At 39.9% G+C, this 27,698-nt stretch overlaps 1 protein-coding gene across 2 annotated transcripts in view; it reads right to left on the reverse strand.

The window, feature by feature from the left end:
* Positions 1 to 23,397, reverse strand: part of UTP23 (UTP23 small subunit processome component) — a 43,273-nt gene extending 19,876 nt beyond the window's left edge. The window contains exons 1-3 of one of the 2 annotated variants that reach the window (XM_069600362.1): positions 23,064 to 23,397; positions 19,558 to 19,732; positions 18,306 to 18,685 (exon numbers count right to left, since the gene is read on the reverse strand). In XM_069600362.1, the coding sequence (XP_069456463.1) occupies positions 18,306 to 18,685; positions 19,558 to 19,732; positions 23,064 to 23,251 (743 nt within the window). In that variant the 5' untranslated portion in view covers positions 23,252 to 23,397. Of the gene's footprint in view, positions 1 to 15,562; positions 18,686 to 19,557; positions 19,733 to 23,063 lie in introns of those variants that run through there. The other variant, XM_069600363.1, reaches the window with a different exon arrangement.
* Positions 23,398 to 27,698: the final 4,301 nt, after the last annotated feature.

Here is a 27,698-nt window from a genome sequence, read left to right on the forward strand (position 1 = left end):
GGAGAAGGGGACGACAGAGGATGAGATGGCTGGATGGCATCACCGACTCGATGGACGTGAGTTTGAGTAAACTCCGGGAGCTGGTGATGGACAGGGAAGCCTGGTGTGCTGCAATTCATGGGGTCGCAAAGAGTCGAACAAGACTGAGCAACTGAACTGAACTGAGTGACTAACACAACAACATCTAAACCTTCCAAACATCATAGTTTGGCCTAGGCAACCTTAAATGTGCTCAGAACACTTACATTAGCCTACAGTTGGAGAAAATCATCTAACAAAGCCTATTTTATAATAAAATGTTTAATATCTCCTGTAACTTACTGAGTATTCTACTGAAAGTGAAAAACAGAATGGTCTTATGGGTCCAGAATGATTATATGGATACAGAGTGGTTTTAAGTGTGTAGGTTGTTTACCCCTGTGATCACATAGATGACTGGGGGCTTCTGCTCAACACCACTGTCCAGCATCATAAGGGAATGTGTGTGCTTAGTTGCTCCTTTGTGTCCAACTCTGCAATCCCATGGACTGTAGCCCACCAGGCTCCTCTGTCCATTGGGATTCTCCAGGCAAGAATATAGGAGTGGGTTGCCATACCTTCCTCCAGGGGATCTTCCCAACCCATGGATTGAACCCAGGTCTCCCATATGGCAGGCGGATTCTTTACTGGCTGAGCCACCAGGGAAGCCTATCATAATGCATACTGCTTGCCTTGGAAAAGATCAGAATTCAAAGTATGGTCTCCATGGAATATGAATTGCTTCCCACGTGGCTCAGTGGTAAAGAATCTGCCTGCCAATACAGGAGATGGGGGTTTGATCCTGGGTTGGGAAGATCCCCTGGAGAAGGAAATAGCAACCCACTCCTGTATTCTTGCCTGGAGAATCCCATGGACAGAGTAGCCTGGCAATTTCCATGGGGTCTCAAAAGAGTCAGATACAACTGAGCGACTAAGCAACAACAAAGTGTATTGCGTTGAACCATCGTAAGTTGGGGGTCATCTGTATATACCACTCTCACACTGGCTCTCCCTGCCTGTCGGAGCACAGAGGTGAAACTCTGCAGAGACTCACAGAGCTGCCTCCTGTCTGTCTCCCCAAATGTACCAGCCTCTTCTGTAATCACACCCCATCCAAACTCCAAGCCCACACAACTGCCCACTCTGGAGCCTTCATACTTCTATGCCCTGCTCAACTGCTCCAGCTACACAGCACACTTATTCCTCTCGCTGTCTTAGTTGTAGAATTACCCCTTCATGTAAACCATGTGACCTCCAAGGCCCCAGAGGTGGAATTTAACATGTCTGTCCACTTGTCACACCTGATTGCCTTACTTGTCAGTGTGTGTCTTTCTCTAGGGTTAGACCTAAACCTTTTGAGGGTAAGTCTCTCCCTGGGACTAACTTTCTTGCTATACCCCCTTCACCTCCTCCGCCCACCCTCACACCTCTTATCTCCACTCAGGGGGATGTATTTCTTCACACCATGGGGTCCTCAGCTCTTCCTCAGGGAAATCTTTGGTTCTCATGTTTAGTTAAGGCTAGGCGATAATGAAAGCAAAGCACTATTATCTTGAATCTGTGAGAGAGCTATTATTAATCTTTTCTTTTACCAGAACAGAACAATTACTCTTACAGAATTTTCTCATACCATTTCCACAGCTCCAGGATATGCCATTTTACATTATGAAAACAATTCCTGTTGGCCCTTCAATACCCAGTGGACTATAATGAGTCACTATTAAACAATGCTGAGAGAGAAGCACTTTCCCAAATGGGTTTAACTGTTTCACGGTGAGCAATTACAGATATGAGGCTAAAATAAAACATATAAAAGTAATTAATTATTTGAAGCTAGAGTTAATTCTAGGTTATAAATGAATCTTTTATTATAAAAATAATTGACTTTGCTTTTTTTTTTTTTCTTTTTGGTCATGCCCGGCTTGTGGGATCTTAGTTCCCCAAGCAGGGATTCAACGTGGCAGTGAAAGTTCAGAGTTCTAACCACTCGACTGCCAGTGAATTCCCACTATTTCCTTAATAAAAAATAGCTTCAAACACCACTTTAAAATCAATCAGTTTTTCTTCCTGAGTTCATCAAATTTGCATTATTTTTTGATAGAAGAAACAAAATTTTTCAGACATAGAAAACAAACTTATGCTTACCAAAGGAGGTAGTATGGTGGGGGATAAATTGGAAATTTGAGATTAACTGATACATATGACTATATATAAAGTAAACAAGGACCTACTGTATAGCACAGAGAACTATTTGAATACTTTATAATAATCTATAAGGAAAAGATTCAGAAAAATAATGTATGTAACTGAGTCTCTGCTATATACCTGAAACTAACATGATATTGTAAATCAACTATGCTTCAATTAAAAAAAAGATGTAAAAAAGAATTTTTTTGGTCACGTTTGCTGAGATCTAATTTATATACTGTAAAATTTATCATATTTAGGTGTACAGTTCTATGAAAGATAATACAATTTTGAAGAATCAAGAAAATCTCCCTTATTCCAAGATGTTCCCTAATGCTCTTTACCATCATTCTTCTCTCTCAGCCCCTATCAACCACCAACCAGTTTCTCTCCCTATAATTCTAACTTTTGCAGAATGTCACATAAATGAAATCACATAGTTTGTAGCTTTATTTTTTTTTAACTCAGCATAATTATTCTGAGAGGTATTCATCTTACTGCATGTTCAGTAATTCATTTCTTTCTGCTGCTGAGTAGTATTCCATTGTATGGCTGTAACTGAATTTCTTTATCCATTCTCCTATAGACAGACACTTTGTTTTCAGTACATTTTAGTGACTGTGAATGAAGATGCTGTAAGTATTTGCACAAAACACAGGTTTTCGTGTGGACATATGCCTCAATTTCTCCTTGATAAATACTTAAGAGTGGAATTACTGGGTCTCACTGTAAGTGACCGTTTTCCAACATTGTTGGACCATTCTGCATTTCCACCAGCAGTCTATCAGAGTTTTCATTGTTCTATATCCTTGCCACCATTTGTTTGTTTTTTCAATTTCATCATTTTAATAGGTGCATAGTGATACCATGTTGTGGTTTTTGAATTTTATTAGTTTCAATCCCTTGAATACTGTTAGAGTCATTGAGTCAAGTCTAGCGATTGAGAGAGAATACTGCTTTCCATACAAAAAATTCTAAGTCAGTTGTGACTGTGGGACCAGAAACTTACAGTGCCAAACATGTGCACCACTGAATTTTAAAAAACATTTTTTATTCTTATTATTAAGAATAGCTATTCTCTTTTTCCATAAAGAATAACCACTGTTTCACAGCATGTAAAAAATTTACAATAAAAGTAACAAATATTTACTGCACCCATACTCTGAATAAGGCTATATGCAGAAATCAATTGTCTTGTTCCCAATATCCATTCTTCTTTTCCTCCTTAGTAATAGATGCTCTGATGTACCTGGGTATACGGCTAAGTAGAATAAAGGTTATGTTTTCAGTCTCCCTTGCAACCAACAGTGGCCACATAATATAGAAGTGTCATGTGACAACTACTTGGAACCTCCCTTAAAGACAGTTGGCCTGTGCCCTTTGTCCCCTTTGTCTTGTCCCTTCCTCCTAACATATACAGAGCTAAAAAAGCCACCTTAGTCCATGAGTTAACCCTGACAATGAGGCCATGCACCAAGGACCAACAAGATAGAAGCAGGGAATTCCCTGGCAGTCCAGTGATTAGGACTCCACACTTACACTTCGAGGACCCAGGTTCAATCCCTGGTAGGGGAACTAATATTCTCACAGGCCTCACAGCCTAAAAAAAGAAGCAACCTGAATTCCTGAGAATTTTTCCAACTTTTGGACTTTTAGATGAAAAAAATTCTATCTTGTTGCGGCAGAATGAACAACTACCCCTAATTCTTTGCTCCTCCCTATACCCACATCTTTTTCATGTCCTTGTCATGGGCAATGTGTCTTGACCCTTTGACTATAGGCTCAACCATGTGACTTCTTCGTGAGTAGAAACAACAGGGGCTGATTCTGAGACCAGGCCTTATGGGGCCTGCTTGCTGCTTGGTGTCTCTTATTTTACCAGAAGAACCTTGGTTAACCTGGCCCCCACTCCAACCCAAGGAGGAGGGAGGCCATCCCAATCAAACCACTCAGCAAGTGGCAGAGTGGCCTCAGCTGCCAAACCTGCGAATGATCCCATCAACTTCAGCTTAGGTCAGTCAAAACACAGACAACAACTGTTGAGGATTACTGATTTAAGCCAGTGAGTTAGGCATGGTTTGTTATTTAGGAATACCTACCTGATTGATATACCTGGGCTTCTCATGTGGCTCAGTGGTAAAGAATCTGCCTGCCAAGGAGACTCAGTTTGATCCCTGGGTCAGGAAGATTCTCTGGTGAAGGAAACAGCACCCCCACTCCAGCATTCTTGCCTGGGAAACCCCGTGGACTGGAGCCCACCGAGTTACACTTAAAAGCTTTTGCACAGCAAAGAAATCCATCAACAAAATGAAAAGACAGCCTACTCAATGGGAGAAATATTTACAAATGATAATATAACTTACAAATGATATAATCTTTGTGTTACACTGATGATTAGTGATGTTGAGTAACATTTCATGTGTCTGTTGGCCACTTATATGTCTTCTTTGGGAAAAAAATGCCTATTCAGATCTTTTGCCCATTTTAAAATCTTTTAATAGAATTTTGTGAGCCGTTTATACATTTTGGATATTAACAACATTGACTATGGTTCCAGCCAATCGGATATCTCTTATTTTTCTCTTCCTTATTTCTTACTTTTTACCCTATGTTTTTGCTTTCCACCCCATTTTGCAGCTTTCCAAAGGAGACTTTGTGAGGTGTTAAAATTTGTTCGTAACACCTAAAACATTTTCTTTAATCATTTACTGCCAGAAACATAAAGCACAAAGATTATAGTTCCTAATTAAATTGAACGTCCCCAATGTGCTACTTTAATAAAAATAATTCATATAACTCACTAAATACTTATTACGTGCCAGACACCGAATAACACTTCTGCCAGCATCATTTTTGTTTCATCCTCAAAAACAAACGCCATAATTCCACACCCCCTCCATATTTGTGCTATGTTTTTAACTAACGTTCATTCCCCTTAGTTTGGAAACACCACCAGTTTCCTTGGAAGACCCACTTCTCCCTTATACTTACTCCTTGGGGTGTGTCTGGCTCTAGCCTCCGACTCTGGTTCCTTGGTTAGACATTTGAAATTTCGGTGGCGGTCCCGTGGTGCCTTCTGTCCCGGTTTGGCGTTCTCCTCTCACCTAACGCGTAGTTCCTACTTTAGCTAGCATAAGGATCCCTTGGAAGGCTTCTTAAAACCAAAGTTCCTAGACCCCGCCCCCAAAGATTCTCATTGGTAGTCTGGCTCTCAATTTGCATTTCTAACAAGCTCCCAGCTGATGCTGATACTGCTGTGGCCTTAGGAACTGAGAGCTGGTTAACCATATACTAAGGACCAGAAACTATCTTATTTACAATCCACATTTACCCAAATGGCAACCCACTGCCGTATTCTTGCCTGGAGAATTCCATGGACACAGGAACCTGGTGGGCCACAGTCCATAGGGTCACAGAGAGTGGACACAACTGAGTGACTTACACTCATGGGGAAAAACAAGCCACTGAGGCTGAGAGTTGCCCCATTTGACTGGACCTGGAACTGCCTGACTCCGAAACCCCAGTTCTTTTCTATGCCAGGTTCTCAATCTGATGGCACATTAGAAACATTAAGGAACATTTAATTTACACAAATCTCGTCAGACTAAAGGAATCTAAGTCTCTCCGGTGGGTCTGGGCGTTTATTCGTTTTTACTATTCCCCATGATTCTGATGCATGGTAAGACTAAGAGCCACTGTCTCACAGCATTGTTTCTCATATATACCTATTTCTTTTTTAAATTAATATTTGAGTATAGTTGCTTTATAATGTTGTATTAGCTTCCATTGTACAGCAAGTGAGTCAGCCATATATTTATATATGTCCTCTCCCTTTTGGACTTTTCTATTCAGGTCACAACAATGCATTAAGCAGAGGTCCCTGTGCTATGCAATAGGTTCTCATTAGTTCTCTGTTTTATGTAGTTCAGGTAAGTCGCTCAGTTATGTCCGACTCTTTGTGACCCCATGAAAAGCAGCACGCCAGTCCTCCCTGTCCATCACCAACTCCCAGAGTTCACTCAAACTCAGGTCCATCGAGTTGGTGACACCATCCAGCCATCTCATCCTCTGTCATCCCCTTTACCTCCTGCCCCCAACCCCTCCTAGAATCACAGTCTTTTCCAATGAGTCAACTCTTCCCATGAGGTGGCCAAAGTACTGGAGTTTCAGCTTTAGCATCATTTCCAAAGAACACCCAGAGCTGATCTCCTTTAGAATGGACTGGTTAGATCTCCTTCCAGTCCAAGGGAATCGCAAGAGTCTTCTCAACACCACAGTTCAAAAGCATCAATTCTTCGGCGCTCAGCTTTCTTCACAGTCCAACTCTCACATCCATATATGACCACTGGAAAAGCCATAGCCTTGACTAGATGGACCTTTGTTGGCAAAGTAATGTCTCTGCTTTTGAATATGCTATCTAGGTTGGTCATAACTTTCCTTCCAAGGAGTAAGCGTCTTTTAACTTCATGACTGAAATCACCATCTGCAATGACTTTGGAGCCCTAAAAAATAAAGTCTGACACTGTTTCCACTGTTTCCCCCTCTGTTTCCCATGAAGTGATGGGACTGAATGCCATAATCTTAGTTTTCTGAATGTTGAGCTTCAAGCCAACTTTTTCACCCTCCTTTTTCACTTTCATCAAGAGGCTCTTTAGGTCTTCACTTTCTGCCATAAGGGTGGTGTCATCTGCATATCTGAGATTATTGATATTTCTCCCGGCAATCTTGGTTCCAGCTTGTGCTTCTTCCAGCCCAGTGTTTCTCATGATGCACTCTGCATAGAAGTTAAATAAGCAGGGTGACAGTATACATCCTTGACGTACTCCTTTTCCTATTTGGAATCAGTCTGTTGTTCCATGTCCAGTTCTAACTGCTGCTTCCTGACCTGCATATAGGTTTCTCAAGAGGCAGGTCAGGTGGTCTGGTATTTCCATCTCTTTAAGAATTTTCCACAGTTGACTGTGATCCACACAGTCAAAGGCTTTGGCATAATCAATAAAGCAGAGATAGTTGTTTTTCTGGAACTCTCTTGCTTTTTCCATGATCCAGTGGATGTTGGCAATTTGATCTCTGGTTCCTCTGCCTTTTCTAAAACCAGCTTGAACATCAGGAAGTTCACGGTTCACGTATTGCTGAAGCCTGGCTTGAATTTTGAGCATTACTTTACTAGCATGCGAGATGAGTGCAATTGTGCGGTAGTTTGAGCATTCTTTGGCATTGCCTTTCTTTGGGATTGGAATGAAAACTGACCTTTCCCAGTCCTGTGGCCACGGCTGAGTTTTCCAAATTTGCTGGCATATTGAGGGTAGCACTTTCACAGCATCATCTTTCAGGATTTGAAATAGCTCAACTGGAATTCCATCACCTCCACTAGCTTTGTCCGTAGTGATGCTTTCTAAGGCCCACTTGACTTCACATTGCAGGATGTCTGGTTCTAGGTGACTGATCATACCATCGTGATTATCTTGGTCATGAAGATCTTTTATGTACAGTTCTTCTGTGTATTCTTGCCATCTCTTAATATCTTCTGCTTCTGTTAGGTTCATACCATTTCTGTCCTTTATCGAGCCCATCTTTGCATGAAATGTTCCCTTGGTATCTCTAATTTTCTTGAAGAGACCTCTAGTCTTTCCCATTCTCTTGTTTTCCTCTATTTCTTTGCATTGATCACTGAGGAAGGCTTTCTTATCTCTCCTTGCTATTCTTTGGAACTCTGCATTCAGATGCTTTTATCTTTCCTTTTCTCCTTTGCTTTTCGCTTTTCTTCTTTTCACAGCTATTTGTAAGGCCTCCCCAGACAGCCATTTTGCTTTTTTGCATTTCTTTTCCATGGGTAGAACTATATAAATTTTATATAGTATAGTACTGATAACATAGTATCAGTGCTATATATGTGTTGATCCCAATCTCCCAATTCCTCCCACCCGTGTGGCAGTCCTAACACGGGTTGGAAAAGAATTTCCAGAAACAAAGTATTGCAGAAAGGAGTGAGTTTATTAAGAACAAAGAGCAGAAATAATGTGGGCACTGCCAGTGCAGTGGGCTGACACCTCCTGACAGGCCAGGGAGAGTTGATGTTTTTCCTGGATTCATAACCAATTTTTATAGCCTCAAGTCAAAGAAAATTCCCGCTGGTAGATTGGCATTACGTGACTGGTTATGGTAATAGGGTGAGTACCAGGGTGGGAATTTTTGCCTAATTTGGGATCAGGAAGCTGGCTGGTAAGGATGGGGGGGGGGGTGCTTTGAGCAACAGTTACAAAGGGGTTCACTTGGCTCCATGTCTGTGGCCTTGGTGCAGGACTCCATATCATCACCCTCCTTTTCCCCTTGGTATCCATATATTTGTTCTCTATGTCTAGAAAAATACTAAAGGTGATCTTACTTGCAAAGCAGAAATGAGACACAATCATATATACCTATTTCTGAATTCCCTTTTCCTTTTTCAGTTTCAGCAGAGTCACTTTCTTCTCCTTTGTTACTTCTCCAAAGTCACCCCCCAAATTTCAGATGGTCTGGAGTGTGTTTAGCTGGAGCACAATAGGGACCAGGTACATGATGACAGGACATTACATCCAGAGAGACTAAAATGCTTTCTCACTGCAGAGGGAAATAATGAGGAATGGTATGAAACTGTCTTTTCAGAATGTCAGAGCAGAGTGCGTATCAGTGCAAAGGATAATGACACAGTTGGAAGGACACTGAATCAGACAGCACTGTTGAATGTGGTTAGATGAATGTTTCCTTATAATAGGTTTTTCTTTTGGTTGACAGAGATGGAGAGGAAAGATAGTGTATCTCTGTCCTCTGGGAAGTACTGATGACCTCTGAGAAACAGAGTTCCAGAATTGATGAAGGGGCCCCATGGGTAGTCATGCACTATAACCACACTTGTTCTAACAAAGAATGTGTCTTATGTGCAACCAAGTGGACACTCTCAGTACCCCCAATATGTACACATTGTCATTTTACCACAATCAGAATAATTCATAACACAGTGAATAGAGAAGTAGTCAATGATTTTAGAAGCATATGAAATAAACAACTTTTCAGTTAGGATACATGATATTTTGCCAATCAAACATATCTCTAAGTATTTCTTCCCTTTCACCAAAATATAAGATTCTTTTTGCTAACTACTGGTTATTTCCAAATAGCAAAGTGCTCAAGGAATAAAGTTTGGAACTATGTATGTGCTATGTGCTGTGCTGTGCCACTCAGTCACATCTGACTCTTGCAACCCTATGGACTGTAGCCCGCCAGGCTCCTCTGTCCATGGGGATTCTCCAGGCAAGAATGCTGGAGGGGGTTGCCATGCCCTCCTCACGTATGTGCTATATTGGCAAGCAAATTTAAATGGTCCCTGTTTTGCACACAAAAAAGAAACAGTGTGATCCTGACAGTCATGAGTTAGGAAGGCTAGAGACCCTGAAATACGGGGGATAATAACAGAGTTCATTCCATCCAGTTTGATTCATTCATTCATTCACTCACTCACTCATTCAACATTTAGTAAGGACCTAGGTGCCAGAAATGACATCAAGCACTACTGGAAAACAAGGGTAAAATAAAACTGTTGTCTTTGAACTTTATCAAAGAAAAGCCTAGTGATAACTCTAAGTGTGTAAAGGTACTGTTTGAGGAAACAATGAGATATACAAACCCTAGTAGTTTCTTGGTGGGACAGTGGATAAGAATCCACCTGTCAACGCAGGAGATACGGGTACGACCCCTGGTCCGGGAAGATTCCACATGTCAAGGGCCAGTAAAGCTCGTGTGCCCCAAATACCAAGCCTGCACTCTAGAGCCCTCAGGCTGCAACTCCCGAGCCCACGTGCTGCAACTACTGAAGCCTGTGTGTCTAGAGTCTGTGCTCTACAGCAAGAGAAACCACTGTAGTAAGAAGCCTGTGCACTCCAACAAAGGGTAGCCCCCACTCACAACAACTAGAGAAAGCGTGCGTGTAGAAACAAAGACCCAGTGCAACCAAAAATTAACTTACTTTAAAAAAATAACCACTGAGTTAATCGAATCAGGGATGCTACCTACCTGCCCAGGTGTCTGGGCTCGCCATCATTCTAAGAGGCACAAACATGGAGAGCATATGCTAACAAATATGACTCTTCTAAACATCCATGCAATTCCCAGATAATTTCCTTTCATGCCCTGCTCTTTCTGAATACAGAAAACTCTCCAAGTGCCAGTGTGGACATTGTTACATCATACAGCTACAACAGCACCATGCTCATATTGCTCACCATGTAAAATATTGACATTTGCTAATTCAGTTTTGGAGATTAAATATTTCATTACCTAGGGATTATCATTTCACATCAAGTTAAACAAAATATCATTGTACAATAGTTATAGAAAATGATGATCATTTGGAAGATGTACCTTTTTAAGATTTACTACCTGTGGAAAGGTTTAGATAATTTCTAACTTTTTGACAACTGAAAGGAACAGATGGTATATTTCTGACTGCATCAGGGAGTGGCTAATGAGCATGAGCAAACTGGCAGAGAGCCACTTGGGGTTCATTTCTAGGAGAAAAAGAAATGAAACATTACCACCCAAAGAGCTTGTCAGTAATTTTTCCTCCTTTAAAGAAACTGGAAACAATTGATACATTTTTTTTTTCTTCTTCAGCTGCTCCTTAAAAATATTCAAACACAGAAATATATTTGTTCAATCTACTTGGTTATATGACTAATTCATGAATAAAAAGTATGTATTGTTGTCTTCAACTCCTTTACAACCCCATGGACTATAGCCCACCAGGCTCCTCTGTCCATGGGCTTTCCCAGGCCAGAATACTGTAGTGGGTTGCCATTTCCTACTTCAGGGGATCTCCCTGAACTGGGGGTTGAACTTGAGTCTCCTGCATTGGCAGGTGGATTCTTTACCCGAGTCATTGTATGGTAAAGAATATACCATTGTAATGTACCACTGGGAAGTCCATTGTATACCTACTGTGCAATACTTTTTAACAGTTTTACTGAGATATAATTCACATAACACAATTCACCCATTTAAAGTGTACAAATTCAAGGATTAAATATGCCCACACTGTTGTACATCTAATCACAATTAACCGTAGAATATTTCATTACTCCAAAATCCTATATCCCTTGCCTCCATCCTCTCATCTTTTCTAGCCCCTATAGATTTGCCCATTTTTAACATTTCATATAAATGGAATCATACACTATATGATCCTTTGTGACTGGTTTCTTTCACTTAGCATATTTCCAAGATTCATTCATGTTGTAGTATGCATAGGTATTTCTTTTTATTGTCAAATAAATTATATGGATATATATATATATATCACATTTATCCATTTATCAGTTAATGGACATTTGGGTTGTCTCTTTTTGGTATTATAAATAACCCTGCTGTGAATTTTTTTTTCTACATTTATATAGGTCACTTTATGGCTGAGTCTCAGAAAAGCAGAACGCCGTGGCAAAAAACCACTGACGTGCGTGCACACACACTCAAGCACCGCAATTCACTTGACTACAGCAGCTGAAATCCCCACTCAGTCAACCCACCTTCCCCAGAAAAACAGAAAAGAAATTTCACCTTTAAGAAAAGGTCCATTCAGTCAATTTTGTCCTCCTGACCAGAAAAAACAAAAAACCAAAAAATCCCAGGCAGGCTAACACCAGCTTTAAGGCTGGCAGGGCCATGCTCTTCTCCCTGCAGAGGCAGGACCTGCTGTTTTGATCACTGAGGCAGAAGGGCCACGTCGCTGCCCCTCACCAATACTGCTATGAATTTTTATGCTCAAGTTTTGTGTGGGCATATGCTTTCATTTCTCTTGGGGATATACCTGGGAAAGAATTGCTGGATAATACGATAATGCTATGTTTAAGTATTTGAGGGATTGCCAAAGCAGCTGCACCATTTTACACTCTCACCATCAATGTATGTGGGTTCCAATTTCTCCACATACTTAACAACACTTGTTACTTCGTGTCTATGTAATTATAACCCATCCTAGTGAATGTGAAATGGCATCTAATTTCCATTTGTCTTTTCACTTTCACAATAATTTTATTTGGGCTATTTTTATATGGGAGAAAAAGGTTGTGAAAACTTCTCTCATTGTCTTTAAAGATTACCCTCATACTCAGATGTGATTTTTTTGCCTGATCCCTCCTCATCTCTCTTTATAATAGTATCCCATTTTTTCTCTGAGGAGGACTAAACCTTATCCAATCTCAGTCTACACAATTTGAGTAGAGCTGACCCCTTCCCCTCTAGCTCCAGAATAAACACTTGAATCAGGCCTGGCTAATTGGAACCCTTAGATCAGGGACTAGTTGGGAGAGAAAAACCACACCAGTCATGTGAGAGAGATAATTTAATACAAACACATATTAATCAGGTATCAAGTTGTTAACCAGGACACTAAATAGGTAGAAGGAGAACCCTAAAAATTTTGAAGGTAGCAACTGCAGGAGGCAACTTCTGCCCTTAACGCAAGGGGATAGAGGGAAGAGGTTGGAATTATTAAAACAGGACTTCTCTGGCGGCCCAGTGGATAAGAATCCATCTGCCAATGCAGACTGGGGACATGAGTAAATCCCCAGTCTGGGAAGACTCCACGTGCCTCAGAGCAACTAAGCCTGTTCATCACGACTGCTGAAGCTCTCACACTCTAGAGCCCCCATGCTGCAACTACTGAAGCTCACGCGCCTAGAGCCCGTGCTCCACAATGAGAGAAGTCACCGCAATGAGAAACCGACACTCAACAGAGAGCAGCCTCCGCTTGCCACAACTCGACAAGGCCCACACAAAAGCAGCAAAGACCTAGCACAACCAAAAATAATTTTAAGAAATTTTAAAGATTATTAAAACAGAACGCGGAGAAGGAGCACTTGGAGCTGACATATCTGAGAAGGCAAACTCCAATGTCTCTCAGCTCATTAGAATGGGCTCCAGCCAGCTAGGGCCAGCTTTCTGGTGGGGGGTAAGGGGTGCAGGCAATAAACCTGTTCTACAAGTGTTATAATTGGATTAGGGACTGCTGGCAAGAAACTGGAGCAGCTAGAGTGAGGAAGTGGCACTCTCAAGAACCCCAGGCACCCAAGGAGTCTATAGTAAGCTCACAGGAAGAAGCACACCCTTTCTTCTTCCATGCTCCTTCCAGGTCCTGCCTTAGTGCCCCTCATTGGCAGAATCTAAGAGAAAACTGCCACCAGAGAATTGTGGTTTGCAGAGTTCCAGTGCCACAATATAGAGCACAGAAAGGTGGACTTGGAGCTGACTCACCTTTGGCTACTCTGCATTCCTGTGCACCCTTCTTTACACTTTAAATTTTCATACAATAATTCAACAACTCCCAGTTGTATGATGCAACTGTCCTTCATACAAAAGAAGGTATTCTCACACTTCACAAAATCAGAAGATGCAAAATACTAATGGACATTGTAGCTACACAGGCTATGCTAATTACCCCTTAATTTCAATCTCAGTCCCAGCTGAAATTCTGTTACCAAAAGATTAAATAGTAAAGTTACTCTCAAATAAGAAAAACTTGTAGTGGGTGGGAGAGAGAGGGACTGGGAGTTTGAGGTTAATAGATGGAAACTATCACATATAGAAAGGGTAAGCAACAAGGACCTAATGTATAGCAGAGGGGACTATATAATATCCTGGGATAAATCATAATGGAAAAGAATATTAAAAAAGAATGTATATATGTGTATAACTGAGTCACTGCTGTACAGAAGAAATGAACACAACATTGTAAATCAACTGTACTTCAATAAAAAATAAATTTAAAAACATGTAAAAATTAATTAGGAAAAGATAGTATATACGTGTGAATGTATGATTCTTTTATACATTATATTGTACATTTATACATAATGTATATATATAACATTTATATAACATATATGTGTATGCATATTATATATACATATATGCATATAGTGATTGGGCTTCCCTGGTGGTTCAGATGGTGAAGAATCTACCTGCAACATAGATCTGGGTTCAATCCTGGGTTGGAAAGATCCCCTGGAAGAAGGCATAGCAACCCACTCCAGTATTCTTGCCTGGAGAATCCCCATGGACAGAGGAGCCTGGTAGGTTGGCTCCAGAGTTGGATACGACTGATCAACTAAGCACATTTAGCTCTAGATACGTATACACATAACAAGAAAGAAAACACTCATAGCTGTTAGAGGCACAATTTATGTAACTGGTCACAAGGTCATATTTGATATTTTAAACTTCCATTATTATACTAGTTGTTTTGCTACATGACAAACTATTGCAAAATTTATTTGCTTACAACAGCAAACATATATCTCATAGTTTCCATGGGTCAAGAACTCATGAGTGATTTAACTGAGTGGTCCTGCCTCACATGAAATCAGCCAAGATGTTAGCTGAGGGCTTCCCTGACAGCTCAGTGTTAAAGAATCTGCCTGCCAATAAAGGAGACACGGGTTCAGTCCCTGATCTGGGAAGATCTCCCATACCGTGAAGCAACTAAACCCACGTGCACCACAGCTACTGAGCCTGCTCACTCTAGGGCCTGTGCTCAGTAACGAGAGAAGCCTCTGCTATGAGAAGCCTGCGTGCACCAGTGAAAACCCAGTGCAGCCAAACATAAAAACAAATGTTTAAAAAAAGAAGCCCCCAGATGACCTGGTGGCAGTCTCATCTACCAAATTAATGGAATTATTGTTGCTCCCTTGGTAGAAGCATTTCTCCTTTGGGAACCAGACCCCCACAAGCCAGCAAAGCTCAAAGTTTGAGGGCAAGTAAAATTTCTGAGTGGGTTATAAAACATAATAGTAAGAGGAAGTACTTCAACTTCCATTTTTAAATTTCTGGACCCATATATTCTAGCTATGGAAGTGACACACCGTATGTTGACCTCTGGTTCATATCTTATACTGTGTCTTGCAAGATATTCTTCTAAGAGAATATCCATCCTTTCAAGGTGTTGTCTCCAAAATAGCATTACTTACATAACGACATATTAGAGCAAGACCATTTAATATCACAAATTCCTTGATCAGAAGTAGTGTTGACAGAGTACCATGTTGGCAAATAAGGCATTTTGTTAAGTTGTACTGACATAAGCATAATGGAAAAGAAAAGAAGATTCATATACAGAATAGGCTCTATTCCATTAAGGATAAATTTCTATTCTGTCCGTGACAGAAAGGATCCAGTGTAATCAACCTGCCACCAGGTAGCTGGGACTGGTTCCTTTTAGAAATGGCTGTAGCGCTTTGAAAACACAAGGAATACAGAATCTGAAGTCTGGCAAACTTCAGAGAATGCAAAAGCATGTGTATTTTACCCCCAACAACGCAAGCTGCTATCCTTTAAAGAGATTCTTAACATTTTCTTTTCCAAACCACAAAATGGATTACATGTGCGTACTCCTACAGCCCACCACTTCCTTCTCTAATTTGCACACAGAAATAAGGCAAGTAGCACTAGCAATTTTCAGGTGGTGGCAATGGGTAATATTCATTGAAGAACTAGTACAAAGATATGAGATCCTTTTGTTACATTTAGAGTAAATTTTGCCAAGAAAAAATACATGACTAATCAAAGTTTTAAGATATTAAATGTTTTATAATGCATTGTACTTTTTATATTTTAAAAATTACTATTTTATGAAAATGACTTGACTTTCTCAGCTCACCAGTTCTATTAATAGGCAATCAGATAGTACTGAATAAATATAAAGCTTGTTAAAAAGAAAAATACCTAAAATTTATGCATTTGAGAACGTTGAAACAAGTATCGTGAGTATATGTTTCACTCGCTTTATCACTTTGTCTACATTTAGTAATCTCAACTCTTGTCATTACTGACAAATGTTTTCTCCTCACAAAACTATAGAACTATACTCACCTTTTTCTAGTACTTTCGCTTTCCTTTTTAAAAAAATGTGCCTACATAAACAATTTAAAACAGAATCATGAAATGACAACAGAAAACACTCACCTGGCTTGAGAGGTAATACAGCCTATGTGGTGCTCCTGGTGTAAAGCTAAAATTCCACTTTCCATCAAAAAAGCATCTCTGAATTCAACTGAGAATATTTCTATAGGAATAAATTTGAATTGTCTCATATTTTTAAAAACTCATTTATTTTAGCCATAAATAAGAGCTTATTCATGAAGTACTTCATACATGATCATGATATTATAAGGATACAGATTAGAACCACTATTTGAAGGTATCACAGGCTCTCAAAGTCAGGAACTACTGATCAATGTAAGAACTTTATACTTCAATCTTACAGTGTAAAAAACATTTAAATTTTGGCCTGATTGATGACTGAAACAATTTGGGAGGGGTCTAAAAAAGAAAAGTTAGATTATTCAATTCCTAATTGAACTATTTAGACATTTTAAAAACAATATTTAAAGCCAATCTGAGAGAGTATTATTCCAAGAGTGGAAGAGAATTCTTGCCATTGAAGTTAACTTGTATACCTGAAAGAAAATCATCCTCTCCATTGGACAAATGGAACTCAGAATGAGTAAAGGGATTTTTCCCCCTAGGGTCTTATAAACAATTAAGAATAGAGAATTATCTTGCTAGATTATTCGTACAATAAATATAAGTTTAGACACACTGGTTGAGCCTCAAAAAATGTACCTCCTGCACACTCTATGCTCCACCACAGAAGAGGAAACCAAGAAGGAAGAATCTAGGGTACAGAATAGATTCTCTGGATAAGGACAAGAAATACCTAGGTAATAACTGAGGAATATACCTGGCAGAAAATGTTTCCACATTGGAGGTCAGAGAGCTGGCTCCAGAAGTATCACCAGGGGAAAGAAATTACCTGATATTATGGTTTTTCCAGTAGTCATATATACACATTAGAGTTGGACTATAAAGAAGCTGAGCACCAAAGAACTACACCCGTGGCGGATTCATGTTGATGTATGGCAAAACCAATACAATATTGTAATTAGCCTCTAACTTAAATAAATACATTTATATATTTTTTAAAAATATACTTTCTAATCATGGTGCCGGAAAAGACTCTTCAGAGTCTGTTGGACTGCAAGGAGATCAAACCAGTCAATCCTAAAGGAAATCAACTCTGAATATTCATTGGAAGGACTGATGCTGAAATTGAAGCTCCAATACTTTGGCCACCTGATGAGAAGAGCCAATTCACTGGAAAAGACCCTGAAGCTGGGAAAGATCGAAGGCAAAAGAAGGGGGAGGCAGAGCGTGAGATGATCAGATAGCATCACGGACTCAATGGACACCAATTTGAGCAAATTCCAGGACATAGTGAAGGGCAGAAGAGCCCGGTGTACTGCAGTCCATGGGGTTGCAAAGAGTCAGACATGACTTAGCAACTGAACAACAACAATCATAGAGAAAATTATGAGCTCCTTTCCAGAATTACTGAATATGGCAAGATCAAGTCAGATGCTAGAAGAAAATGAGCCCATTATTAACTTCTGAAACAACAAAAAATGTAATATAAGAAACAGTCAACCACAGCATGCTACTTGGTTCAGTAGTAAATTAATTTGATAGGCTTTATAATGAAAATACTGAATTTGGGATGTAAAAATACTAAAATATTAATGTATTAGAAAAATGGTGAAGTAAAATAAGCAAAATTTTCACTCTTTCGAGTAGAAAGTTAATAAATAATCAGCAGATCAAAAGATAGCAACATATTCATATTATTTGGAAACATAAAGGTAAATTCTACAACCACTATATAAGTTGCAAGAGTAACTTTCTTCTGTGAACATGAAAGAAGGATGAGAAGGATTACCTCTTTTTTAGTCACAAGCATTTTGGTACTATAAGATATTTTTAAACCATCTCCACATAATGTTGGAGGGTGGGGGATAGCACTAAGACAGAAAAAGATTAACAGTTTTACATTAAAAAAAAAAACCCTCTAAGTTCTGTAAGAAAAGTAAACATGATTACATCTAAATACATCCACTGGTTTTTAAAAAATAATTTTATACAGGCTCAATATTCATTTATAAAAATAAGTACTTTCAGTTTCTAAAAGAAATGTATTTTCATATTTGAAAGTCTTTAAAAGTAACCAAAGGACTTATTACCCTTCTGCATTCTGCTTTTCAGAAAGTACTTTTGAGGTAGATCTGTTTCGGATTCTTTTTCTTTTCCTTTTCTTTTCCGAGGCAGATGAGTTCGTATCCTGTGTTTTCTTCTTTTTCTTCAAACAGCTAAGAGGATTGGGGCCACTTACTTTCTTGCGCTTTTTTCTTCTTCTCTGTTCTGGGTCTTTTACTAAGCCCTGTTCCTCTTTGAGTTGCTTGATACTCTGTTTCTCATGCACTGAGACAAGCTGACCGGACTCTACTGCTTTAACAAATGCAATCGTTTTGGGAGAAGGTTTGTCCAAGACTATAGTGTTCTGAATAATAAACATGAGAGGAATTCCAGGCTTTTTCTTTACTTTCATAGACAAATTCTGATCCTATTAAAGAGAAAAATAGAATTATTTAGTTCAAATATAATAATTAGATACCTTAAATAGATTTCTAAGAACTTAAAGAAGACTATACTAAAAATAAAAGATCATTGGTTTTACTTTCCAAATCAGTATGCTTTACTAACGGTAGTGTATTTTATGATCAAGGAAGAAAAACATAAAAAGTGAGCACAGTTAAGCATCAACAATGTGAACTGGAATTATCAATGTTCTATACTGATCAATATTCTAAGACAGTGGTGAATTAGTGAATTTTCTAGGACCTCAAAATAAAAACTAATGAAAAGGTAAATATGTTAGGTGATATCCATTATTCCTACTCTGATACATGTTTCAAGAACGCTCACAGAGATCGCAAAAATAGAAATAAAGTAGGAGCTAGCTGACTCAGATTCTTCACTCAGCTCTGCTTCTAACTGTGTAATTTTAATATCCCACAAGCATATTTAAGGAAATCTGTACATATGTGAACTTATTAATATTCACCCAGAGAGTCTCTCCTCCCCTGCATCCCAGTCTTTAAAAGCCTGAAAGAGTTCCATACTGGTGGTATGGTCTCAAATAATATGAAATACAACTTTCTGAATATATGTATTCATATGTAATACATACGAAACATGAAAAAAACATGTATAAACATAAAACGTAAAATCTTTGCTCTACTTACTTTCAAGAGCCCTAAAACATATCATCACATCTCTATGTCAATAATTTTTTATTTAAAAAAAGGATATTTCAGTAATGAAGAAGAAAATCATTATGCTTAATCCATCTAATTTTTTCTAACGACAAATAGCTCCACATAAAGTATAAACAGAGATGATTAAAATTGACTCTGGTTTTAAAACTGGTGTCACCTGTGTTGCCAGGAAATAATGGTGAGGATTTCCATCTTCCACCATGGAAAGCAGACATTCTGATCCACTCACTGCATTCTTGAAATGGGCACAATTTCGAACCTGGCATTTTTGGGCAATCAGCTTTGCCCCATATAAGTCCTTTCCCAAAGTTTCCAACTCTTTTAACACACATCTGGAAAGTAAAATGTTATTAGCAGCTCACAATTATAACAGTTGCATATCAGTTATTCACATAAAGCAAATATAAAACAATCTCAGTTCTTTTTCAAAAACTACAAGCCATACAGTAACCATTTCACTCGCAAAAGACCTGGAAAAATGCATACACCAAATAGAAGGAACTTAATAGCTGAAATGTACTGAGCATTTATCATGTGCAGGCAGCATGCTAACTGCACTTGACATAAAGTCTCCCTTATCTCAAAACAGCCCTGCAAAGTTGGGCAGCTTACTTTATTTTTTATTTTATTTTTTTTTATTTTTTACAGGAAAGGCCTTATTTATTTTAGCATTTTTAAAATTCTAAGTTGATAATGCTCTATGGGCAGCTTACTTTAAAATTATCCTTATTTTAGAACAGCTCATTCTGGGAGATTTCAAGTAACATGCCCAAATTCAAACAACTAAAAGTGGTAGAGTAAATGTGAATCTAAGTAGTTTGACAATAGATGCCCCAACCAGAGTGCTATACGCTTCTGTTTCAAGTACAAATCGATACACCTTTAAAGTATTTTCAGCTCAGAAAAGTAAACATTCTCAACTCACCAGCTTGTTTAAAAGCAATCACAACTTTCTTTCACTTTGCATTTTCATATTAAGGTACTGTTTTTCAAAGTATTACCAATGTGTGTGTGCTCAGGTGCTCAGTCGTGTTCAACTCTTTGAAACCCCATGGACTATAGCTCACCAGGCTCCTGTGTCCATGGAATTTTCCAGGCAAACATACTGGAGTGGGTTGCCATTTCCTACTTCAGAGGATCTTCCTGACCCAGGGATTGAACCTGCATCTCCTGCACTGGCAGATGGATTCTTTACAACTTTACCACCTGAAAGCCTAATTTCTCATCCACAAATCTGAACCTCTCACGGAGGAGTCAAATATTAGCATTTTAATCAGATCCCCAGATACTTCCTCTATCCCACTTAAAAATTTTGACAAATACTGAGTCAAAAGGTTCTTCAACCTGAGCCAACCCTTGCCTGTCTCTATCTTGCCTCATCCCCTTTATCATCCCATTAGTTTATTTGTTTGAAAAGATTTTGCTTTCTACAGTTACCCATTTTGAATGCTATTCTGAATTTCAGGACTAAATTGCCAAACATTTACTGAATATTTCCCAAGGATGGCCTGCCATCAGCTCTTCATCAAATTCACTATGTCTAAAATCAAACTACTTTCCTGTCTCCAAACTTATCCAGGGCTTCCTAATGCTTTGAATTTATTATCTTCTCAGATACCTTGTTTAGAAATCCGAAGTCCTATTTGATCTTTGTTTTCTCACTCCCACCTCTACCCTGCCCCATAGATGGGTAGTTCTATCTCAGCTTGGTATTTACTTCTGTGACATCTCCTTGTAAAACCCTGGGGTTCCTGCCTTTCCTCTCTCTCATTATTTGACTAGACAACCAAAAAATGGGTTTACCTGTCTTCATTCTCTTGCTTCTCCAACTCACCCCTTACATAGCTGCGGTTATCTTTTCTAGAAGATACTTATCATGTCTGATAGCATTTACCTCTTGACACACACCAAGAATTAACAGAACAATATGCTTTAAAATAACCTATCAGTAAGGTTAAGGGTGGGTGGGGGAAATAAATGAGTAAGAATAGTCATGTCAGTAACTGCAAAAGCTGAATGATTGATGCTATTCTATTTTTGTGCATGAAATATTCCAAAAGTTCAGAAGCTAAATTCTTTATGGGGAAAAACGCAGCAAAATACAATTTCACCACTACTTCTCAAACATATGTATATTACAGACTGTATTAAAAATGTTAATATTTATGACAGACAGAGCTAAATGGACAAGGCTTGCAGACAGAAGAAATCAACTTCTGGAACACAGGCCATCAGGATCTGGCAGTCCTTAAGGTAAAGGGGATCAAAAATTAAGGATATCTATGTCCCATCTGAGGCTCTCTAACTGGATGAAATCTATATGAAGTTCTGAATACAGAAAGCTGTTTATGGAGTACTATTAGGTGAGAAAGGCAGGCCATTAATATCATATGCAGAGTAAGAGCCTATTCTTATGTGTGTGTGTGCAAAGAACTGGATGAATGACAGTAGAAAGTCATTGGTGTGGTCTTACGGCATTTAAATTTTCTATTTTCACTTTTTAAAGGAAATATTCTACAAAGAAAAAAAAAAACTACTAAGTTTATGAATAGTAGTTCTTTGTTATGCAGCCTCTATCTATCTTCTTCCCAGCTTCTTTCCTGAGTACACACTGTGCTCTAACCTCTTTCCCTTGCATTTCACAACTCCACTCCTTCGTTCAAGAGTTCTACAAGGGATCTTTCACTCAAAAAATGTCCTTCCCTTCAGAACTGAACTGTGACTGAGCTCAAGTCACTTCCTCTACGAAACCTTCCTTGATTCCATCCTCCCTCTAAACAACCCCACATGGTTTCATCTTACATATTCCCACTTTGAGGAAATGGGGAAACTACACCTGGAGTCAAACATATCAATTAGCGGTTGATTTATGCAACTCACTCCAGTATTCTTGCCTGGAGAATCTCACGGACAGGGGAGCCTGGGAGGATACAGTCCATAGCGTTGCACAGAGTCAGACAGGATTGAACGACTAACATTTTATGCACATTGCTGGCCATTCGGTTTGGGAGATCATCCTGCTCATCCAGTTATCCTCTGGCTAGAGCAGTGCCTGGCATATGGTTGGTGCTCAAAAAAGGCAGCTGAATAAACAGAGGACCTTGCACAAAGTTCTTAACATCGAGTCTGGCCTTATCTTTCTGGGAATCGAAGATCTTACAGCATGAGGCAGCTGTGAAGCTTGAAAAATTCTTAAACTGGGAAAAGCTTTGCAAACAACCAGCAACCACTTCAAGAAGATAGGTTTTGAGATACCAATAAACGATCCCCAAATACTATATCTCGTCAGACTTCTATAGCAAATTCATAAGTAGTTACGAGCTTTTTTTTCTTTAAACAGATGAGTAATTCTAGGCTCGAGAGAGATTAAATAACTTGCCGGAAACTGGTAGCACTGGGGGCGGAAGCCAGGTTGGACTGCAAAGGACATGCGCTTGTCCTCCAGACTAACGACAAGAAAATACCACCACGATAGTACCATCTGTCTACCCGGTAGATACTCGCCTACCCTCCTCCGCGGCCCGGCTGAACGGTCAACTCCTACTTGGGAGCGGAGGGGCACTCTGCCCCTCCACGGCTCGCACTGGATGCCTGCGAGCTGCCGCCCCGCTGCCACCGCACCCGTGGGTCCCCCGCGCCTCCACCCGGAGCGGCCAGGCCCACCTGGTGGTGCACAGCTGAGTCTCCGCCATGAGGTAGCGGGGCAACTGCTCTCGCAGCTGGATGCGGCCCCGTAGCGCCGCCTGACAGAAAGTGCCGTCCAGCAGTATCTGGTATGGCTCGCGGACTCCAAAATTATTGCGGAAGAAGCCAAGATGCTTCTTGGCATGTTTCTGCCTGGTGATCTTCATGCCTTGCTTCACGGACCCAGGCCACCCGACTAGGAGGCAGCTTCGAACCAATAAACTATCCCACTACCGGCAATGTCTGTTTCCCCGGAAACAAACAGCCTTGGCCCCGGAAGCAAACGCCCCCATCTGTCGCCCCGATTTACGTCACACCCAGTCGGGCGCGCGCTTCACCGTGGTGCCCGCGCTCTAAGGGGCACGCCCTCGGAGGCGGAGCTTGAGCTTAAGCGGGAAAACAAGTAGGCGTGTGATTAGGAGCGTGCATGCGCAGTCAAGGATCAGACTAAAACTGCTACACGCTGGTGGCGCTAGTGTTAAAGAACTTGCCTGCCATGTAGGTGAATGCTAAGGGTCGTCGGTTCAAATCCCTGGGTCGGGAAGGTACCCTGGAAGAGAGCATGGCAACCCACTTCAGAGTCTCAAGAATTTGCCTTGAGAATCCCATGGACAGAGGAGCCTGGTGGTGGGCTACAGTCCATAGGGTCGCAAAGAGTCGATCACGACTGAAGCGATTTGGCGCGCGCGTGAAATCACACACACACACACACACACACACACACACAGAGCCTCTTCCGTGTTACCTGGCACAGCAGCTGAAAAATTGGCGTTATAATAATCAGTGAAAATATTGAGAAGTGTTACCTGGCACAGCAGCTGAAAAATTGGCGTTATAATAATCAGTGAAAATGTTGAGAAGTAATGTGTCCTAGGCACTGTTCTAGATAAGTTACCTTATATTTCCTCCTTTAATGTTTAGTTCAGTTCAGTCGCTCAGCTGTGTCCGACTCTTTGCGACCCCATGAATCGCAGCATGCCAGTCTTCCCTGTCCATCACCAACTCCCAGAGTTCACCCAAACTTCTGTGCATCCAGTCGGGGATGCCATCCAGCCATCTCATCCTCTGTCGTCCCCTTCTCCTCCTGCCCTCAATCTTTCCCAGCATCAGGATCTTTTCCAATGAGTCAACTCTTCACATGAAGTGGCCAAAGTATTGGAGTTTCAGCCTCAGCATCAGTCCTTCCAATGAACACCCAGGACTGATCTCCTTTAGGATGGACTGGTTGGATCTCCTTGCAGTCCAGGGCCTCTCAAGAGTCTTCTCCAATACCACAGTTCAAAAGCATCAATTCTTCAGCACTCAGCCTTCTTCACAGTCCAACTCTCACATCCATACATGGCCACCGGAAAAACCATAGCCTTGACTAGACGGACCTTTGTTGGCAAAGTAATGTCTCTGCTCTTTAATATGCTATCTAGGTTGGTCATAACTTTCCTTCCAAGGAGTAAGCGTCTTTTAATTTCATGGCTGAAATCACCATCTGCAGTGATTTTGGAGCCCAGAAAAATAAAGTCTGACACTGTTTCCACTGTTTCCCTCTCTGTTTCCCATGAAGTGATGGGACCAGATGCCATGATCTTAGTTTTCTGAATGTTGAGCTTTAAGCCAACTTTTTCACTCTCCTCTTTCACTTTCATCAAGAGGCTTTTTAGTTCCTCTTCACTTTCTGCTGTAAGGGTGGTGTCATCTGCATATCTGAGGTTATTGATATTTCTCCCGGCAATCTTGATTCCAGCTTGTGCTTCCTCCAGCCCAGCATTTCTCATGATGTACTCTGCATATAAGTTAAATAAGCAGGGTGACAATATACATCCTTGACATACTCCTTTTCTTATTTGGAACCAGTCTGTTGTTCCAAGTCCAGTTCTAACTGTTGCTTCCTGACCTGCATATAGGTTTCTCAAGAAGCTAATAATTCTCAAATGAGGGAAGAAATGGACCAAAGTATATTGGATGACTGTGATTGGGCTGGTTTGTAATGGTTGCCTTCCTATAAAGAAGTTGAGCCTGAGTATTAAGGACACGTTGTTCTTTACTGTCAGAACTACCAGTGGAACCCAGGTCTCCTGCCTGAAGTTCAAGTGTTCTGGCACCCCTCCACATCTCCCCCATAGGACCACTGTCTCTAAAGAGCCAAATGTCAGGGGAAAAATTACTACCATTTTGCATTTCTTCTGGAGACCATCCTAAATGACTCACAAAGAGCGTTTCAGGAGGACTTCTCAAGAGCTTCCTTTTCCAAGAGTCAGTGTCCCTAAACTAGAGTTCTCATTCTTTCCCTAACCCAAGTCATTTGACCTTGAGCAACTCCCCACAAAAGCTGGGTTCAACTTCCTCACTGTCAAATAGGTCGGCAGGACTAGATGACTTTTAAGAACCTCTTTTATGTCTATAGTCTCTAAGGTAGGAAGATTACCTACTGGGCTACTAACAGGGAGGTGCAAAGCAGACCAAAAGTTTAGAAATTATTTGGTCAACTTGATTAATGAAGAGGGTGAATCTGAAAATTTGAGTTCCCCGATGACTAATCGCTACATATCTACTTCAATTCTAGGCAAAATAATTAGAGAGTGGGAGTATGGGATTTTGCATTTTTTTCTTTTGACTTGGATCTGTCCCAGATCTAGTTCTAGCTGAAGATTGAAACAACCAATGCAGAAGAATAACTTACAAAGTGATAGAGACGTATTATTTGCATTTGGGGTTTTATTTGAAGACAGGTTTATGAAACTGGAATTGAAATCCATAATGTAAACCCTGTCTTGATTCCCAGTACAACATCATTTAAATGGCTGCATCTTTTAACCAAAAATAAATCTAGGGGTTGGCAGCTATGAAGAGTTACTGTAGAACTGGAATCACAGTTCTTGAGTAGAATTCCTCATGACCTTTCAATCTGAATACTCTCTTTATCCCTGTGTGCCAACACCCCACTCTGACTATAATCCCACCACAGACAGAGAAAATATACTATCCCAGTCCTGCAAAACAGTTAGTTTTAAAAACAGACTCACAGATTTATCTACAATCCTGTTGGCCACATTTCACTAGTAAGAAATGTGTGGCTCAGGACTAGGGTTGAGTCATATTCTTTTTTTTTTTTTCAATTTAGTAAACTGTAGCAATTTTTTTCAAGGTCTATGTATGTGACAGTGCTATTTACACAACATCCTTTATTGCACAAGCAAGAAGACAGTAGATACTGGTGATTATCAAGTTTAAAACGGAATTTTCTGTTACATCAGTGTTTTTCAAAACCTGATCCTGGAACATGCAGAAAGGTTGCAAGTATGCTTGTTTAATATGCCCATTTGATTCAGAACAAGTATTGAGGGAGAAGGATACTATTCAGAGAGGAGGTGACATTTATTACAATCTCCTGCAAGTCATTTATTATGCCTATTAGTGTTCCAGAAGGACTATCTGCAGTGAAGTGTCACTGTTTACCCAATGGGATGTTTTCATTAAATGGTCTACTGAGTATGCTGCTGCTGCTGCTAAGTCGCTTCAGTCGTGTCCGATTCTGTGTGACCTCATAGACGGCAGCCCACCAGGCTCCCCCATCCCTGGGATTCTCTAGGCAAGAGCACTGGAGTGGGTTGTCATTTCCTTCTCCAATGCATGAACATGAAAAGGGAAAATGAAGTCACTCAGTCATGTCCTAGAGGCCCCATGGACCACAGCCTACCAGGCTCCTCCATCCCTGGGATTTTCCAGGCAAGAGTACTGGAGTGGGGTGCCATTGCCTTCTCTGGGTCTACTGAGTATATCTTTGCCTGATACCAAATGACCTAGTATTGAAAAATCAACATTTGGCCACAACAAAGGCAGGAACCAAATATTGCCACTATTGGACAAACTATTTGGATATAAGTTTGAACCTGAAATTTTACTTTGAAAATTATTATAATATTATTAACTTTTAAAAATAATCATTGAAAATTCTCTTGACCTCAGAGTGCAGGAACAGTAATGTCTCAGCATTTCTAGCTGCTGGTTTTTTTTCCCCCTCAGGTCAAACACTGGATATTTTCCAGGCCAAATAGACATTCAGTTGCAGTGGGGAATTAATTTATTTTTCTTTATTTTTTTCACAGTCTTCATATTCTTTATTACACCTGGATCAAATATAATTTATATGTTGTTGTACACAATTGTGAAGCTCTTTCTTCATGAAATTTTGATGAAGCCAAGTTGACATGAATATGATTTATTCTTGCAAGGTATGACTAATTCCCAAACAAGACTTTTCATGAAAGATTCATGTCCTAAATGGAATTAAGTAGGTAAATATTAAATACAGTTCATAAAGCTTATTTTGTTTAATTTCATAAATGCTCATATTCCAATAATTCAGCAAAGATATCTGTCATGATATTATTCTTCCTTATATTCATATTTAAATATTTACAAACATTTGTTAACATCCATTAGCTCCAAAGAAATGCAATGTTTCCCTACTGTTACCCAGCTAACATATTCCTTAAATAAGTAATTTCCCAAAATAAATAAAGCAACTTAGGTAAACTGGTTTGCATTGAGAGCCTATTAGTTCTTCACTAAGATCCTCTAAACTCCATCTGGGACTTGCTTACTGTGAATTTTTTTATA

This window comes from Ovis canadensis, chromosome 9 (assembly GCF_042477335.2).
Source record: "Ovis canadensis isolate MfBH-ARS-UI-01 breed Bighorn chromosome 9, ARS-UI_OviCan_v2, whole genome shotgun sequence".
Taxonomy (NCBI): Eukaryota; Metazoa; Chordata; class Mammalia; order Artiodactyla; family Bovidae; genus Ovis; species Ovis canadensis.